This window comes from Nelumbo lutea, chromosome 3 (assembly GCF_056320005.1).
Source record: "Nelumbo lutea isolate HS-2025 chromosome 3, American lotus-T2T, whole genome shotgun sequence".
In the NCBI taxonomy this organism is placed as follows: Eukaryota; Viridiplantae; Streptophyta; class Magnoliopsida; order Proteales; family Nelumbonaceae; genus Nelumbo; species Nelumbo lutea.
Window position 1 is genome coordinate 86,926,354 of NC_142686.1, and position 18,763 is coordinate 86,945,116.

Consider the following 18,763-nt stretch of genomic DNA (forward strand, 5'->3'; position numbering starts at 1 on the left):
AGAATCCATTACATAAAGTGGAATCTACATAGAAATATAAGTTCTCATAATCTTGAAAGAAGGCTGAGTTCTTCTGATCAATCAGATTAAAAAGTATATCTAACCTCAAACGAAACAGATCAAGTATCTAGAGGGCCCACCTTGTAGTGGGTCCCATGCAAAAACCAATTCTTTTCAGTAGACAGAATGGATGGACATGGGACATCAGGACATAGAGATGAAATTTATCACTGTTTTGCTTTGGATGTTTTTACTTTTTAATGAATGCCTGTATAGTTTTGTTCCCTCCAATCAATTCAAAACATCCCAAAATACTGTTTTTTGGGCTTCTCTTCTCTTTTCTACTGACGACTGATCATGGCTCATGGGGCTTTGCTAAACAGTAAACACCTTGATCAGCAAGCATTATAATCACAATTGGGCTATCTTAGCCGTTAAACCTAATGGGTCCCAATAATGGGTTCGAGCCATCTAGGCCATTGGATGCATGCCGCGTGTAAAGTAGGCACAATTAAAATCTCTTCGTAATTGATTCTTCTTTTGAAGCAGGAATTGACAGATTGATGCACGGGTTCTCAAAAAATTTTATTGGAATAAGAACCATAACCAAAGGAGAGACTGATGGATGGATTGATTGATCAGATCCAAGACTTTTTACAGCTCCCAAGCAGGGAAATTTGATGGACTGTTGAAAAGTTGGTCATAAAAGTAAAGAAAGAATAAATACTGACGGAAATTGGAGTGCCTTTCTCTGGTCGTGGTCATACTTAGAAAACAAACCCAGCTTTGAAAATCGCCGAGGAAAACTGATGGGTGTCCAAGATATCTCAGCTGGATTTTCAAAAGATCGCCGACCCCGGTCTTTGTCTTACTCCTCTGACTCTGAAGTGTCAACTACAAAATGTACACAGACCAGTGAGGAAGGTACTACCCTCCACTGCAAGGCTTATAGTTTTGCTGCATTTCTCTTCTTATTCTCCAAATCCCAGAGGGAGCGAGAGGGGGAGAGAGAGATCATGGAGTATGAGAGGATTGATAAAGTTCAGGTATAGTTTTCTTGCTCCAGAAAAGGAAATGACAACTACCCATTTCGTTTTGTTCTGTATCTTTGAAGATATGCAGTGATTGGAGATCTTGACCATGGGATGGATCTCTTTGCATTGCAGTATTGGCCTTGTTGGGTTCTTGACTGTCTCGTGTTGTCTCTATTTTTACCCTCTTTTTGTGATTTTTATTGGTTTTCTTATGTGGGTATGCAATGTAGTGGGTGGTAGAGAAATGAAAGAACAAATCATGGTTTAAACAAAGTAGATTGTTTTCGTTATTTTTTTTTTCTTTTCTTTGAGGGAGACGGGATGTTTTGTTTTGCCCCAGAACTTCGTGCTGTATGTTTTCTTTAAGTTTCTCAGTTTTTTATTTTTAAGTGGCGCCGCAAGAGTTTAATCTGAGTTTGGGAAGGGATACAGTCATCAATCTTCCACGTTAGGTCACTTATTTTCTAGTCGATTCAGATTTTCATTGGGTACTAAGAACAGAATGAGTCCTGGTATTGTTTTAAGTTGATTATACATAGAATGATGGGAATTTTAGGTTAATTTTCTTATGGGTTTCCTTTCGATTTGAACTTCAATGCAGACGGGTATAATTTCCCCAAGTAAGTTGCGGCTAAAGCTTATGGGACCTCACCATCAGAGAAAAAAGGATGGGACAAATAGCAATTCCTCCAGAACATCTCCCTCCAGGCTTGAAGATGCAGAGTTCGTAAAGAGTAGCCTATTAGCCCCAAAAGATGGAGATTTTGAAGAGGAAGGTCTTGTATTTAGTAGCCCTACTAAATGAAACCTTTAGCTTGTGCATTTTGATTTGAAAATTGTCCTTCCTAGAGCTATGTTCTGTATCTGAATGTTGATTTATTGCAGATGGTTTGAAAGATTTGCCAAGTGCTTCCCTTCACACTGTAACTGCCAACGTAGAAGCATCCTCAGTAAGATTATGTGCTGAGGGGTCATTAAATTCCAGCCAAGGTAATCAGACAGTTCTCCAGCCAAAGGATATAGCACTGAGTAAAGAAACTGGGGACATGGGTCGTGTCAAACAGCAATCATTAAGATCTGTTACCAGTAGCTTGAGCACAGTTCACCCTGTTAAATCTATGGAAGAAGAGAATCCTGATTATGACAGTAATGCTAGTTCATCCAGCTTTGAATTTCATAAGGGAGAGAGGTCATTGCACAATCCCATAATGAGACCCTTCTCTCGTTCTGTGCCATCTAAGTGGAATGATGCAGAGAAATGGTTAGTGAACAGGCAGCCCCTACATCCAAATCATTCCAAGAAGGCTAATTTGCAGAATCAGATGTACCGGCAGCCAGTGAACAATTTGGTGAGGGTTGCACCAGAATCTTCTGGTTCTGATCAGAAGGCATCACTTATTCCACTAGCAGAAACAAAACGGATTGATTCCTGTCATTCGACCACACAAATAATGATGGAGAAGTTCTCTTTTGTTAGCTCTGGAGCTCCTTCCATTTCAGGTCCAGAAAATGGGACGGATGTGTCGGTTGATCTGTGCCCCCTTAATAAAGCCAAGAAGGACGTGGATCATAATGAATTATCTGGTTCAGAGAGGCCCACAGCAGATGTGACAGGTATACTGCCTCTTTTGTTATCATCAAATTGTAGATTGAGAATTGGAAAGAAATCTTCATATGTTAAAACTTCTTGCTTTAAAACGTCCTGTTTTTGCCTCAAAAGTACTTTTAGAACACAGTTTAGATTTCTATTTCTTTGGGCAATTTTATGTATTGCATTGCACAACAGCTTTTTATGGGTTAAAGTTTGGTTTGATAATATATGCATTTTATTTACAAGATTTTTTAATCATGTGATTTCATAATCATTGTATGATTCATTCTTAATGTAAAGAAGTAACTCGGGTGCAAGCCCTTACCACTTACCAGCATGCTTTTACCATACAACTCTGAGAACCTTTGGGCTTGGAACCCACCAATTTTTTATTGAACCATGGGGGCACATGAAGAGGTTTCTTGGATTTACTTAACTTAACCAACATATCATATACCTGTGAAAAGTTGGAAAAGAGATGATAATCACTGTAAGAAGAAAGAAGAATTAAAATGATGCATTGATTGGTCTGAAATGGTTGATTTTTCCATCTGTATAAATTCCTATTACACCTATGCTAGTGTTCCCAGTGGTTATTCTGGAATGTGGATGTTCTCCAATGAAGGTAAGATCTCTTTAACTATGATGCTGTTTGGAAAGTCTTTCTAAGTAGATCTTTTTACAGCCCAGCAGACCAAAAGACGTACTTAGTTTTTCGGAGCTGGTCTTTAAAGACCAAGACTGTTTGTTAAATATCTTGGTATACCAGGCTGTTAAAAACGGATTAGAAGGATATTTGAGGTGCAGGAAGAGTGAAAGGCCAAAAACTTAATTTGAAGCTTCCTGATTTTTGGCCATTTTGGTCTTTCCAGGTGCTCGTCTTCATTTCTTTTCGTCTTTCTATTATCAAATAGAAAAATACAAAAAATTGATCTTCCGATCTTTCAAAAGACCAAAAGACTGTTGAAAGACTTGCCAAACAACGCCTATATTTATGTTCGTTTATGCTATTAGAGTTTAGTTTTTCTTTCCATGTATTTCATATAATTTTTTTTTGTAACTAGTTTTTGACATTTTGCTTTCTTCCCAGAAGTTGACAATGTAACATCATTTCTTATTAAGGTGATTGGATGCTTGAATATGAATATATCATCTTTACCAAATGTTTTTGAGGGTTTATTTCTTGTCATACTCATACATAAGATGACCTTTAAATCATGCAGTTTTTCCCAGTATAAGAGCAGTATCCATGAGAGATATGGGAACAGAAATGACCCCTATCCCAAGTCAAGAGCCTTCAAGGACTGCAACTCCTGTTGGATCAACAACTCCACTCCGAAGCCCTACATCTTCAATTCCATCTACCCCTAGACGAGGAGCACCGGCATCTACACCTCTGGAGGCCACCACGGATGATGAATCAGAATGTCAAAAAGGTGATAAAAAGGATCTTTCTGAGCAAGAATTGAAACTCAAGACTCGGAGAGAGATTGTAGCTCTTGGTGTTCAACTTGGTAAGATGAACATTGCTGCTTGGGCAAGTAAAGATGAGGTGGAAAACAAGACTACTACTGAATCCGTTGATCCAGAGCAACTGATTAAGACTGAATATGAAAATCGCGCAGCTGCATGGGAGGAAGCTGAAAAATCTAAACACACAGCCAGGTTTGTCCTTAAATCCTCTCTTATCAACTCCAAACCCACAAAGTTACAAAATAGGACAACTAAAATAAAATGGAGTTCATATTTTGCTTTATGTAGATTAAGGCCCTGTTTGGATAGACTTTTATAAAGTACTTTGTACTTTTGAAAGTATGAAAGTATGAAAAACACGATATAGTGTTTGTTTCATATATTTTATACTTTTGTGCTTTTGGGGAAATAGTGCTTCCATTTTGTGCGAACAGTGGGTCATGTGTGAATGTGACCACCATTCGATAAAACTCTTGACCTTACCTTTGCTTGCCGCTGCTAGAGTCGGACTGCCATTGCCGGTCTCAGACCGCAAACCACCGGAAACTGTCACTGGAAGCACAAAAGTACGTACTTTTGCCAAACAAAAAATGGTACTTCTGTTTTGGAAAGCATACTTTCAAAATTTTTTACCCAAATAGTTTTCAAAGCAAAAATACTGAAGTAAAAGTATTTTATGTACTTTGTGCTTTGGTATTTTTAAAAGTACAAAAGTAGAAGTCTATCCAAACAGCACCTAAGTTAATGTTGATATTAGAGTATTGCTGTGAACTCTGAACTGTCTAGTTTCTGAAAAGAGGTAACATGACATTTCAGGTACAGGCGTGAAGAGATCAAAATTCAGGCATGGGAAAGCCAGCAAAAAGCAAAAATAGAAGCAGAAATGAGGAGAGTGGAGGTATTCTACGTTGTTCTTATTTGTATTATTTTTTAATTATTTTGACTTGGAAGTATTCTATTAACTGTTCAAAACCTCTTCTCAATGCCAAAAACTTGTCCAGTTGACAAATTTCTAAAGTGACATCATTTAACTGTATTTCAAACCCAGAAAAACAATTGAGGATTGAGGAATGAGGACAAACTGATGATCAACTACATTTTTTTAATAGAAAAAATGGAAATTCATTATGCAGAAAAAAACAGTGCTATATTGTGCTAATACAGTCCTATTGGTCTCCCTATTTTATATACACAAAATACATTCTATTAAAAGATTTACAAATAGGCTTGATATCATCCACCATGTGCAAACAGACCCAAGGTGGCTGATTCCACTGCTACAGAATTGTCCTTTTCAAAATGAGTAGCTTCAAAAATTGCCTTAAGCTCATCAGCTGACTGCATCCCAATTGAGCAAAAAAAAAAAAAAAAGATCCACCTGCAGCACCATAAAAACAAATTCTATAGTCTACAAAAAATAAATAAAAAACAATTTTGGCCAGTATAACAATATGTACTATACATCATTTGTACCAAAATTACTACCTTTGAATCCTCCACTGTACTTAAACCTCCTGTACATGAGGACACTTAGGCATGTTGGAAAGAAGAATTACCTCTCTTCCCTTGATCACAGAACAAACCAGAATCTCTGTTAAACCTTTAAAATTCCTTAAGATTCTCCATAAGAAGAATCTAAATCTAGGATGCATAGGTACTTTCCAGTAGGCATGTAATGGTTGAAGACATAAAAAACTGTAACTCAATTGACAACACAAAAATAAAAAATAAAAAACATAATTCAGTACTTCAGAAAAACTAACTGTTCTGGTTTAGAATTGATAAGAACTTGAAGCATTATCAAGTCTATCCATTTTTGAGACTTTTCTATAGATATTTCTGAGACAATTTAGCCCAAGAATGTAATTATTTGGTTGGGTGAAGATTTTATTATTTCATTATATACTGTGTCAAACTGCCTGATGACTCAGGAAGATAGAAAAAGAAAAAAAAAAAAAGATCAGCTCAGGAAGATTAATTTATCCTCATATTGGCTCTGAGGTGAAATTTATATCTGCAATATCTTCCAGGCTCAAGTAGAACAAATGAGAGCTCATGCTCAAGAGAAGATTATGAAGAAGATTGCAATGACAAGGCAGCAATCAGAACAAAAGAGAGCAGCTGCTGAAGCCAGAAGGAATCAGCAAGCACAAAGAACTAATGCCCAAACAGAGTACATACGTCAAACTGGACGGATTCCATCATCCCATTTCAAATGTTGTAGTTGGTTATAACAAGATTTGAAACAGTGCATCTGGAAGGAAGTCGCTTCTCTCATTCTAGTAGCACGACACCACAGTTTTCTTGTTTGGATTTTATTTACGTGATTAGTAGCATTATCTTGTATATTACTCGCTGGATCTTTGAGAGTCGTCTTGATGTGTAAGTTCTGTACATGAAAAGTGAATATAGCAATGGAGCCATTCTCACAAGTTTCTGCAAAATAGATTATTATCACTTTGATAGTAAAAATATCCGAAACTTTTTTGGTATGGAAGAACATATCCAAATTTATAGGGGTTGAGTAACTGCTCTATTGGAGCAAAACATGGAATGGTTCTAATAGAAGAAAAGCTATATGGTGGCTAGTTAATGTTTTCCATCAAAAAGTATTAATCTGGAGTTGATAGTCATGAAAAACTCCCAATTTTTTTGGAAGAAAGTAACAAAAGATGTAGATTATATATTCACATAACAGGGTACAGGAGATGATGTACAGCAGAGAAACAAACAACTCCCCCCAGAAACTACACATGCAGAGAACAATCACAATACATAAATTCCTTGTGAACACCAGATTTAAATAAATCATTTGCCACTGAAGTCAATCCCCTAGGAATCATTTAGTTTTTATATTCATGAAAAACTCCATCACAAAAGGCATGTTAGACATTGCCCAACACAAAAAACAAATAGAACAGAGTGAGAAACATATAACAGATTAGGAGGTAATAAACTCAAAACAACTCACCAATTAACTTGAGATTACAGACTCTTATTTATAATTAAATAGCTGAACTGACTTGCTAACATTTCTCAACTAACTAAGACTTATGACTCCTAATTTTACTCAACTGATTTGCTAACATTTCTCAACTAACTGAGATAACTTATGACTCCTAATTTTATTCAATTGACAAAGACCAAAACAACTACTAACAACAAGAAAAAATAGAAAAATAACCTTGACTGATTCAAATGCAAGGAGGGGATGCACTAACTTGTAACACTCCCCCTTAGTGCATTCCCTCGATCAACAAGACCAAGTTTTCTTCGAAATTCTTCAAATTTAGCTCTAGATAGAGCCTTTGTAAATCCATCTGCAACCTGCTCAATTGTGCGTATGGCAAGCAACTCAATTTCTTGATTCAGCACCTTGTCTCGAATAAAATGATAGTGAACAGCAATATGCTTCGTGCAAGCATGAAACACCGGGTTTTCAGCAAGTCTAGTGGCATTTTCATTATCACAAAAAATGGGAATTGGAAACTTTGAAGCTTCATTAACATCTTGAAGAAGTCTTGTAAGCCAGATACACTCTTGAGAAGCTAAAGTGACTGCAACATATTCAGCCTCTGTGCTTGATAACGCCACTGTAGCTTGCTTCTTACTACACCATGATATAACTGCTGAACCAATATTAAAACAGTAGCCTGTGGTGGAGCGTCTATCATTTATATTCCCAGCCCAATCAACATCGACATAATCTTGCAGAGAAGAAATCCCTTTGTGTTGATAAAGTAAGCTATAATTCAAGGTTCCTTTCACATACCTCAATATGCGTTTTGTAGCAGCCATATGACCAACACAAGGTCGCTCCATGAACTGAGAAATTATGCCCACTGAAAAAGTAATATCTGGGCGAGTAATTATCAAATACAATAAACTCCCCACCATTCTACAATATTCAGTTACATCATGCAAAAACTTTCCTTCATCATTTTATAACTTGAGACTCGGATCCATGGGAGTAGTTGTAGAGTTTGATTTCTCCATACCGAACCGTTTTAAAATCTTTGCAGCATATCCTTTTTGTGAAAGGAAGTAACCATCTGATCGTTCTAATTCTAAACCCAAAAAACAATGAGTTTCACCCAAGTTTTTTATTTCAAAACGAACAGATAAATCTTCTTGAAGGCACATGATTTCAGCTGTATCACCTCCTGTAACTATTATATCATTCACATAATGAATAATCATAATGGACAAAGATGCCTTCACCTTAACAAAGAGACTAGGATCTGAATTTGAAGGATAAAAACCACAGAATTTAAAATACTCGGCAATCTTTCCATACCAAGCTCGAGGCGCTTGCTTGAGGCCATAAAGCGCCTTTTTAAGTCGACATACATGTTCGGGAAACTTCTCTGACACGAACCCCTGTGGTTGCTCCATGTAAATATCACGATCTAGTTCACCATAGAGGAAGGTGTTCTTCACATCAAGTTGCCAAAAAGTCCAACCTTTGCTTGCAGCCAAGAAAATAATAGTGCAGACCGTAACCATTTTCGCAAGAGGACTGAATGTGTCATCATAATCCAAACCATACTGTTGAGAAAAGCCACGAGCAACTAAGCGAGCTTTGTGTCTTGCAATGCTTCAATCTGCTGGTTTCTTTAACTTGTAAACCCATTTACATGTAATGACATCAACATCATTTGGTTTGGGAACCAAATCCCAAGTAGAATTCTTCATCAAAGCTGCAATTTCATCCCTCATTGCATTTTCCCACTCAGGCTTTCCTTGAGCTTCAAGATAAGATGTGGGTTCATTTTCAAGTGTGTCTTCCATCATAAAATACGCAAGGGCAGTACCTTGATTTAGCTGGACTTCATAATCATTTAAATGAGTGGGTAGCCTTCGTTGCCTTGATGTTCTTCTTGGTGTAACTTCACTTTGTGGTGGATCATTTTGAGAGATGGACTCCAAACTCCCCCTTTCACTAGAACCAAATTCAGTAGGAGGTGATTCAAGATTAGAGTCAGTGAGAGGCACAAATTCAGAATTTTCTTCCTAAGCAGAGCTTGGATAAAAAATTGAGACTTCATCAAAAATAACATCACGAGAAGTAACAATCTTCTTAGAGATAGGATCCATACACCTCCATCCCTCCCTGTGAGCATCATAACCAACAAACACACTTTTTTGCTTTGGGGTCAAGCTTAGCTCGGCTATGTTTAGGTACATGAACATAGCAAAGAGAGCCAAAAATTCTAAAATAACTCACATCAGGCTTGGTATTGAACAACAACTCAAAAGGAGATTTTGATGTACCTGGCCATGAAGGCAACCGATTGATCACATGACAAGCACATTGCATAGCTTCTGCCCATAGCTCTCGAGGGAGAATTTTATCATGCAGCCAGGATAAGGTGACTGCCGTGAGATGTGCCAACTTCCGCTCAACAACCCCATTCTGTTGTGGGGTATTTGGACATGTAAATTGACGTTTGATGCCATGCTCTTCACAAAATCTTAAAAATTCATGAGATAGAAATTCTCCTCCATTATCCGTTCGCAGACACTTTATGACTGAACTGAACTCTTTTTCCACCATCATCTTAAATTGCGTGAAGTGGGTGAGAACTTCACTCTTGTTTTCCAAAAAATATACCCAGCTGTACCGAGAGAAATCATCCACAACAACCATCATATAGCGAAAGCCACTATAACTTGGAGTGCTTGTTGGTCCCATGAGATCAGAATGAATAAGCTGAAACATTGAAGACGCATGACTCATGGATTTCTGGAATGGAAGACGGTGGGATTTTCCATATTGACAACCAACACATACTCCGCCTGAACGTTCTGAATTGAAGAGAGGAACACCCTTGAGCAATCTATTTGTTGATATTTGCTACAACAATTGATAACCAACATGCCCAAGTCGAGCATGCCAAAGAGAGACACTGGTATTTTGACTTGTCCTGCCAACATAAGCTTCACTAGCGGACAACACGTACAAAGAATTTTTCTTTCTCCCAATGAACAAAACATCAACATCAATACACCTTAAATTCTTAAGGATACATACCTTATCTGGACCGAACAGAACAAACTCTCTGGAGTCAGTGATTTGAGAGACTGAAGCAAGATTCTTCTTCAAGCCTGGTACTTGATACACATCTTCAAGAGTAAGACCTTCACCATTCGAATTTTCAGCTTTAACATTGAATTGTCCTTCCTTCATTACCAAGTGTAGTGAATTGTCAGCAGTCACAATCACTCGATTTCTTAGATGGGGACGAACATCATAGAGTACTGTTGTGTCTCCGGTGGCATGATGTGTGCAGCCCGAATCAACAATCCACTATTTCTCATAATCAATGCAACTACTTGCACTTGGGTCATTTTGATACATAACTGAAGCAATATTATCGGGTTGATCAATTATCTCAATAGACAAACATTTGTCCCAGATCAACTCATCTTCTTCTTTCGCTTCATGTGCTATATTGGCATCTGATTCTACAAGCTTAACACGATAATTTGACTTAATATGGCCAGGTTTGCCGCACTTTTTACACACTATCTTCATGCAATAATTTGCCTTTGTGTCCTACCTTTCCGCACTGATAACATGTTAATTTGGAAGTGCTCGACTGCTCCCCCTCAGCTTTTTGCTGCTTACTACCACTTGATGAGTGTTTGTGAGCATTCCTTGTCTTCGACTTGTCTTTGACAATCTTCAACATTTGGAAACTTGCCAAACATTTGTTTAACCAAAGCTTCCTGGTTAGATAACAGATTCTCTAACTCAACAATAGACGGTTGGTTTGTCCACCCTTGAATAGATGAGATGAATGGCATGAATTCTTTTCTTAGGCCACAAATCAAATAGCGTCGTAGCCTTGCATCACTTATCGGTTCCTCACTGTCCAATTCTGAAATTTTTGCACACACATTCTTGACTTTGAGAAAATAATCAGAAATGGACATATTACCTTGAGTTAAAGAAGCAAGCTCATTTTCAAGGTATTGCAATCGCATTGTATTTTTCTAGGTGAACAATCTTTCAAGAGTATTCCAAATTTTCTTCGGCGAATCCAGCTTGCGTACGTGATCAATATATTCCTTGATGATTGAAGTTCTGAGAGCAAACAAAGCCTTTCCACTCTTTATATTCCATTTTCATCTTGCATCGACAAGCTGTGGAGTATCATCAGGAAGTGTATCATCGCTTGTAACAAGATCCCACAGATCCTGTCCTTGAAGATAAGCCTCCATGCACAATCGCCAATATTGATAATTGGTGCCAACAAGCTTCTTAATGGTCATTTGAGAAGCACAACTACCTCCGTTCATCGTGAAAGCTAAGAAAAAAAAATACTACACACAGCCCAACAAATTCATTGAATAATTTCAAGAACACGTAGTGAGCAACCAGGCCCTGATACCATAACACAAAAAACAAATAGAACAGAATAGTAAACTATTTATTACTCAGTGAGAAACATATAACAGGTTAGGAGGTAATAAACTCGAAACAACTCACCAATTAACTTGAGATTACAGACTCTTATTTATAATTAAATAGCTGAACTGACTTGCTAACATTTCTCAACTAACTAAGACATATGACTCCTAATTTTACTCAACTGACTTGCTAACATTACTCAACTAACTGAGATAACTTATGACTCCTAATTTTACTCAACTGACAAAGACCAAAACAACTACTAACAGCAAGAAAAAACAGAAAAATAACATAACCTTGACTGATTCAAATGCAAAGAGGGGATGCACTAACTTGTAACATTGCCGAGGGAAGAAGCTACATTACTACACTGCTTTGTGGATTACAGAAGGATTCAATGTGAAACTTTGCTCTGCAATTCCATGGAATACTCTTATGTTGCTTTACTGCGAGTCCTTGAAGGGCACCCACATGAAGCAACATTGTCAGATTTGGGCCTGACAATCGTTTTCGTGATGGGTCACGGGTTGAAAAATCTAATCATCAGATCAATCGCTTTGACTTGTTCAATTGACAGTGAAAAGAAAAACCAAAAGAGAATAAAAATATATTATATCAAGAAAGTGTAGGTTGTAACAGAATATACATATTTTTAGGGTAGGATAGGTTTGACCAAGTCAACATTTCTAATAATTTTGGGCGATATCAAATCAGCCAAAGAACTGTTTTTGTTTTGGGTTCCCTGTTCTCCAAAACAGGTCCGGACTGAGCCTGACAACATTAATGCGAGGAAAATGTTTACAGTCCCCTGAAATGGATTGCGGTATCTCTCTGTTAAATGGGACTATAATTTCTACTCACCTTATACAGAGAACATAAAATACATAAATAAATTCAAAATGTACCAAAACAATGAATAAGATTGAGAGGAACACAAATGTTAGAACCCAAAACAATGAACATCCTAATTCTGATAAAAAGGGCACAGCCCTTGTGATTTAGGCCAAGTTTCGGTTGTCTATTCGCTAGGGTTATGCCTCCTTTGCTCTAATTGTAGCTCTACAAATTTAGGTCAAGTTTGGGAGTGCATAAAAATAAGTGCTTATTGGAATATACACTTATTTTGGGCCGGGACCACACCAATAAATACTTACTGGCGTTTCGAAAATAAGCCCAAAACAAGTGCTTATTCTATTCGAGAAACCCAAAATTCGGGCTTATTTTAAGTGCCTATTTCTTTTCTGGCCTGTCTTGGCTGCCTCGCCATTTTGAAAAATACCCACACCATCCCTAATTGAAATAAGTGCTTTTTTTCATTAAACACACTCATGAGAACTTATTAGGATTAGCACTTGTTTTTCAAATAAGCACTCCAAACTTGGCCTTAGTTGCAACCAAGGTTCAAAGTCAAAGTATTAATATGTATTGTACTGTATCATTTCGTACAATTTATACCAGCTCCTGAGGTTGCCGATACTAGTAGGATTCCGTGCATTGCATAGGAAAATTAGAAAGTTGATTAATTTTATTAATTGATAATCTAAAAGATGTCAATGGACGGATTTCTTTTTTTTTTTTTTTTGCAAAGGTCAAAGTAGTGGGAAGGCTTAAAGCCCCCAACCCATGTGCAAGTAGGATTCGATCCTAAGTCTTTCCTACAACTAGTAGGAGATCATACCAACCAACTAGTTGACACTTTGGCAGGGGATGTTTAAAACTAAATTAATAAAAAATCTCTATTTATTGTTGTTTGCATAACATAAAAAAAAATAGCATGAAAAAGTTGAATAACTTAAAAATCCTTGGTACAAATATTGATATGAATAAATTAGTTTTGAAAAATTTAACAATAAACATCTAAATTGATATGAATAAATTAATTTTCAAAAAATCTGAATTTATAAATAATTATTTACTGGAAATATAAAAAAATTCTAGTAAATTAGATTTTTTTTAAATTAACTTTAACTAAATTAAATTACCAAAAACATGAAAATTAGTTTATGGAACTCACTGAATGTAAGTTATCAATAATTATGGAAATTGTTAGTAATTACAAAATGTACATTATCAATGTTAAAACTCCCCAATAATTTACCAATTTAATAGTCATCAAAAACCAATGTAAATTACCAATAATTAATTATGGGAATGATTAAAATCTTCTATTTTAATAATATTAAAAGATATTAAATTTTCTAAATAGTCACAAAAATTATAAATACAGTTAAAATTCCCCAATAATTTTATAATTTAATATTTAATAATTACCAAAAGCTAATATAAATGAAACATCAATAAATAATTTTTTATTACCAAAATTAATTTTCAAAATCAATATTGTTTTTTGAAAATCACTAAAAATTTTAGGTAATAATTATCAATTCTAGGAAGTAATAATATATAACTAATTGTATATAATAATAATAATAATAATAATAATAATAATAATAATAATAATAATAATAATAATAATAATTAATATTTATATATTTAAAATTTTCAATAAATAATAGAAGTTATTAATGTTTTCATTAATTATTGATGAACATTTTACATATAAAATGACAAAGTTTGGTTTATTGACAAATTTAGTTATATTTTAAATATCTATTATGTAAGAAAGACATGGTATGGGAAGAGTTTTAACTAATCAAAACCCACCCATGAATTTTGATAATTAACACCTGACTGGCTACCACATTTATGATTCTAGTTGACTGGTTAGAAGTTTTTCAGATATCATATCTTTCCCATATCTTAGTCAAACCCTTCCAATCTGGCTTAGAATTTAAATATTGGCATGCAAAACTAGACATGGTAAAATCAAATCCATTAAAAACAAGAAGAAACCACTATGAATCACTTGATTAGGATGTCACCCCTCATTAGAGTAAAAAAAAAAAAAAACATAAAACCAAAGGATTAACTCGATGAATGCCTCTCCTCTGCAAATCACCCACCCTGTTCCGTTGCTTTTAATTCGAACCCATAACTAAAGAGATGAATAAACCATTTGATCAATAGAAAGATAAATTCTGTTCGAAGATAAAACAGTAAGGACCAAGATGGGATCAGAAAGAAACCCTAAAATTTTGATCGGAGGGATATCAGAAGAAAGGAAGAAAACTTTGGTGGTTTTTAATTAAGGGTTAGTGAAAAGAAATAGTCATCCCAATCACTACTTTTGCAATTATTTTGGAAGCATCACTGAATTTGTCAATAAATGAAACTTTATCATTTAATACGGTAAAAGTCCATTATTGATTGTTCAATAATATTGATATATGAATAAATTAATTTTCAAAAATTTATGTATTAATGAATAATTCATTACTAAAAATATCAAAATAATTGATATTGCAACAATGAAATTGGAGGCATGGTGATGTGGCCAAAGGCTAAAAGCCTAACAATGTGGCAAAATGAGGGCTTGGGTAGGGTGAAGGCAAACCCATATTGAACCCGACTTGTTGTGTTTATTTTTTATTATTTTAAAAATGAATTTAAATTAATTTTAGATTAATAATTTTTTACTTTTACTAAATTCTAATTTATTTAGTAATTTTTTTGATGTGTAATTTATGACATTATGCTAAGTTTATTACTGTTTAAAATTTTTAATAATGTTAGAATTCGTTATTATAAACTAAGTATAATATTATTGTGGTTAATTTTAACAATTACTGTTGTTAAAATAAAAAACAGTAATTTATTTTCAATTTTTTATTATGTTAATCATTCTTAAATGGAAATTAAATTTATTACTTTATAATTGTAAAATATTTATACTTAATTATTAAATTTTATTACTTTAGTTTTATTATTAGTCTTACTGTATTACTAGAATCTCTCTCTCTCTCTCTCTCTCTCTCTCTCTCTCTCCACCTTCTAAATAAATGCATTTAGTTTTTCATCTATGTATTAAAATATTAATGTTATATTTAACTTTTAACTTAAACATTAATATTTTAATACATTGTGAAAAACTAAATGCATTTATTTAGAAGGTGGAGAGAGAGAGAGAGAGAGAGAGAGAGAGAGAGAGAGAGAGAGATTCTAGTAATAAGATAAAAAAGTAATACAATAAGACTAATAATAATTATAGAAAATAATTTAATAATTATAGAAAATAATTTTCAAAAAAATATCATTTATTAATAATAGTTTGAAAAACTTCTCCTTAACTTCTTTGGATGTGAGAGGAGAAGTTAAGGAGGAGGTAAGGAGGAGGTAAGAGTAGAATTTGGATGTGAGAGGAGGTAAGGAGAAGTTAAGGAGGAGTTAAGGAGTTAAGGAGGAAAAATCTACTAAATGCGATCTTTGGATGTGAGAGGAGAAGTTAGGAGGTAAGAGTAGAATTTGGATTTTGATGGTACCTACTAGATTTTTCCAAGGAGTCCACTATTGGACTTTTCTCTCTACATATAGTTAAGTGGTCCAAATTGACTTATAGGTCCCTTTCATGACTCAATAAGCCAATTGATTTATAGGTCCCATTTCATATTTGGACTGCCCTGACTTGGTCTATTTAACCCGACTAAACTGAATGTAGTCACAACCAACCTTGATTAGATTGTGCCTATTTAGGCTACATCTTGATTAATTCAGTTTGTTAGATCACGCTAGTTCAATTGAGTAAAAAATTTTTGATGGGTCCTTTTAGGGCCTTATAGAGCTCAAATTTCGACAAAACTTTGTTCCCTGAGACTTGTGGGCATTCTAAATTTATTTGTGTGGGTTCCCTACCTTGGATCACAATAAAACTACACAATTCAGTCCTAATTTAGTGATATATGAAACTTTGACTAACTGATTCAATGATTTCCTAAACCTAATTTAGTCCATTTTTTTCCATAGCCTTTTGACAATATGTAGTACAATATTACAAAATTTCAGATATTTCTAAGATGTTTTGGGTGTTGTTTTAGAAGTTTTAGCATGTATTGGTAGTAATTTTGCTATCCAGTGCCCTATTACTATGTTGTTTATGATTTATATCTACCCATTGTATGTGATTTCATGCATTAATGTTTTGTTTGCATGATATGTGGTTGGTTGCCTCATGATTTGTTGAAATTATCATGTGTGTATCTTGTTCATTATTGATTAATGTTTAATGCTTGGTTAAACTAAGAGTATCCATAGCATCTTAGGACATGGCAACATATATCGGAGAATGAAATCCAAAGATTGTGGCCCCATAGGAAGGTTACGATAATTCTTGTTTACTTGAGATGTGCAATAAACTTAATATTGGATTACGACTGGTTCTAAATGCTCACAGGTATAGAACTTTTTGTTCTAACTTGATATTATAAGGTTATTGATCTCATTGCAAAGGTTGTTGAGCAAGCCAATAGCTTATTCCATTGTTATTGTAATTTTTCCTACTATCCTTGGTGCAGTTAATCACATAACTATTTTGAATAGTGATAGAATGGAAAGACGAAGTTATGCTTTAAAGAAGAAAAGAAATTTTTTTATTAGCCTTGCTGGGTGTTAATTTGTGTCATAATTTAGATATGGTGCACATTGAAAATATTATGTGAACACTACTTGGTAATGGAAAAAAAAAAAGAAAGACAATTTACAATAACACCAGGATCTAAAAGCAATAAGTTAGCACTTCATCCAATACGTAGTGCTTCCAATAGATTTATTTTATCCCCTACATGCTATATACGGGTGCTCACGGTTTGGTTAACCGAACCGTGGGACATTTTCTTCAACCGAACCGGTAGTACCGGTTTTCCAAAAACTGGTAACCGGAACCGAATCGAATCTAGTCGGTTAACTAGTTTGGTTTGTCACTTTTTTGATTTTTTAGTTTTTACAATATATAATAATAATAAATTATTAATATATATAAAACATTATATTTTAAATAATAAGTAATATATTATATATTATGAATATATATTTATATATAAAGCATATTTATTAAATTATAATATATATAATATAATATACATAAATATATAGAAATATATGTATACCGCTTGGTTTGATTAATCATCGGTTTTTTAAATTGGTTAACCGAAATCGGACCAGTACCTTTGGTTTTTTAAAAACACCAAACCGAAACTGAACCGACCGGTTCGATTTTGATTAGTTTGGTTTTTCGGATTTTTTGCTCACCCCTAATGTTATATAATGAAAAGGATGGGAAGGATAAGTTTTGTAAAGTGATGTAACCGTTTTCGGCCACGTACCAATGTTTTGTGATGTAAAATTTTTTGGCAAAGTACCTCGTTATTTGACCCGGTGGTGGCGTGCCTTAGTGATGAGCTACATGGTGGTGAACTGCCTATTGCCGAACTGCTCGGTGGAGAACTGCCTGGGGGCGAACTGCCCGGTGGCGAACTGTCTGGTGGCGAACTGCCCGGTGGCGAACTGCCCGGTGGCGAGCTGCTCGGTGGTGAACTGCCTGGTGGCGAATTGCCCGGTGGCGATCTGCTCGGTGGCGAATTGCCTGGTGGCGAACTGCCTGGTAGCGAACTGCTTGGTGGCGAATTGCCTGGTGGCGAACTGCCTGGTAGCGAACTGCTTGGTGGCGAATTGCCTGGTGGAGAACTGCCTGGTAGCGAACTGCCTGGTGGCGAACTGCCGGGTGGCGAACTGCTCGGTGGCGAACTGCCTACTAGGCGGCCGGTGACTTAGAGAATGCTAGAGCTCCCTGGTGCGGCGCAATCCGACTGCCCTCAGCATGAGGTGGTCTTCTTTCCTTTGTAGGCAGCGGGAGCTGAGGGACCTACGAGAACTTCATCTTTTCCTCCTCTTTGTAGGTGACGGGAGCTGAGGGACCTGTGAGAACTCCATCTTTTCCTCCTCTTTGTAGGTGGCGGGAGCTGAGGGACCTCCGAGAACTCCATCTTTTCCTCCTCTTTGTAGGCGGCGGGAGCTGAAGGACCTGCGAGAACTGAATCAGAGGTCCCGGGGGTATTTTCCCGACGGGGGCTCTCCGACGCTTAAGTTAGCACTCTTATTGTAGAGAGCTTTGAAGATAATATGAGAGAGCTAGAGAGTAGGGGTTACTTCCCTTTTTTCATCCCCCTCCCCTTTGGGGGGTGAGGTCTTTATATACCGAAGTCCTCGCGGGTTAGGTGGGTGAAAAGCCTCCAAACGGTAAGACTCGTCGCATCTTGTCAGAACCGGGGTATGGTGGTGAACTCCTCGAGGTCGTCAAGCTGGCGCTTGTGTCAGGCGGCCAGGTCGGTGTCTGGACCGGGTTGTCCGGGGGGCGCC

At 35.9% G+C, this 18,763-nt stretch overlaps 1 protein-coding gene across 4 annotated transcripts; it reads left to right on the forward strand.

Moving 5' to 3' along the window:
• Positions 1–623: 623 nt before the first annotated feature.
• Positions 624–6,542, forward strand: LOC148866210 (uncharacterized). 4 transcript variants are annotated; one of them, XM_088974262.1, is made up of 6 exons: positions 624–1,046; positions 1,636–1,810; positions 1,920–2,648; positions 3,849–4,290; positions 4,915–4,996; positions 6,129–6,542. In XM_088974262.1, exons 1-6 carry the CDS (start codon positions 810–812, stop codon positions 6,330–6,332), a joined length of 1,869 nt encoding a protein of 622 aa, XP_088830388.1. In that variant the 5' UTR covers positions 624–809; the 3' UTR covers positions 6,333–6,542. The 4 variants fall into 4 exon arrangements, with proteins under 4 accessions (XP_088830388.1, XP_088830389.1, XP_088830391.1 ...); XM_088974263.1 differs by having other exon boundaries at positions 624–924; XM_088974265.1 differs by lacking the exon at positions 624–1,046 and adding an exon at positions 1,143–1,522.
• The last annotated feature ends 12,221 nt before the right edge of the window (positions 6,543–18,763 follow it).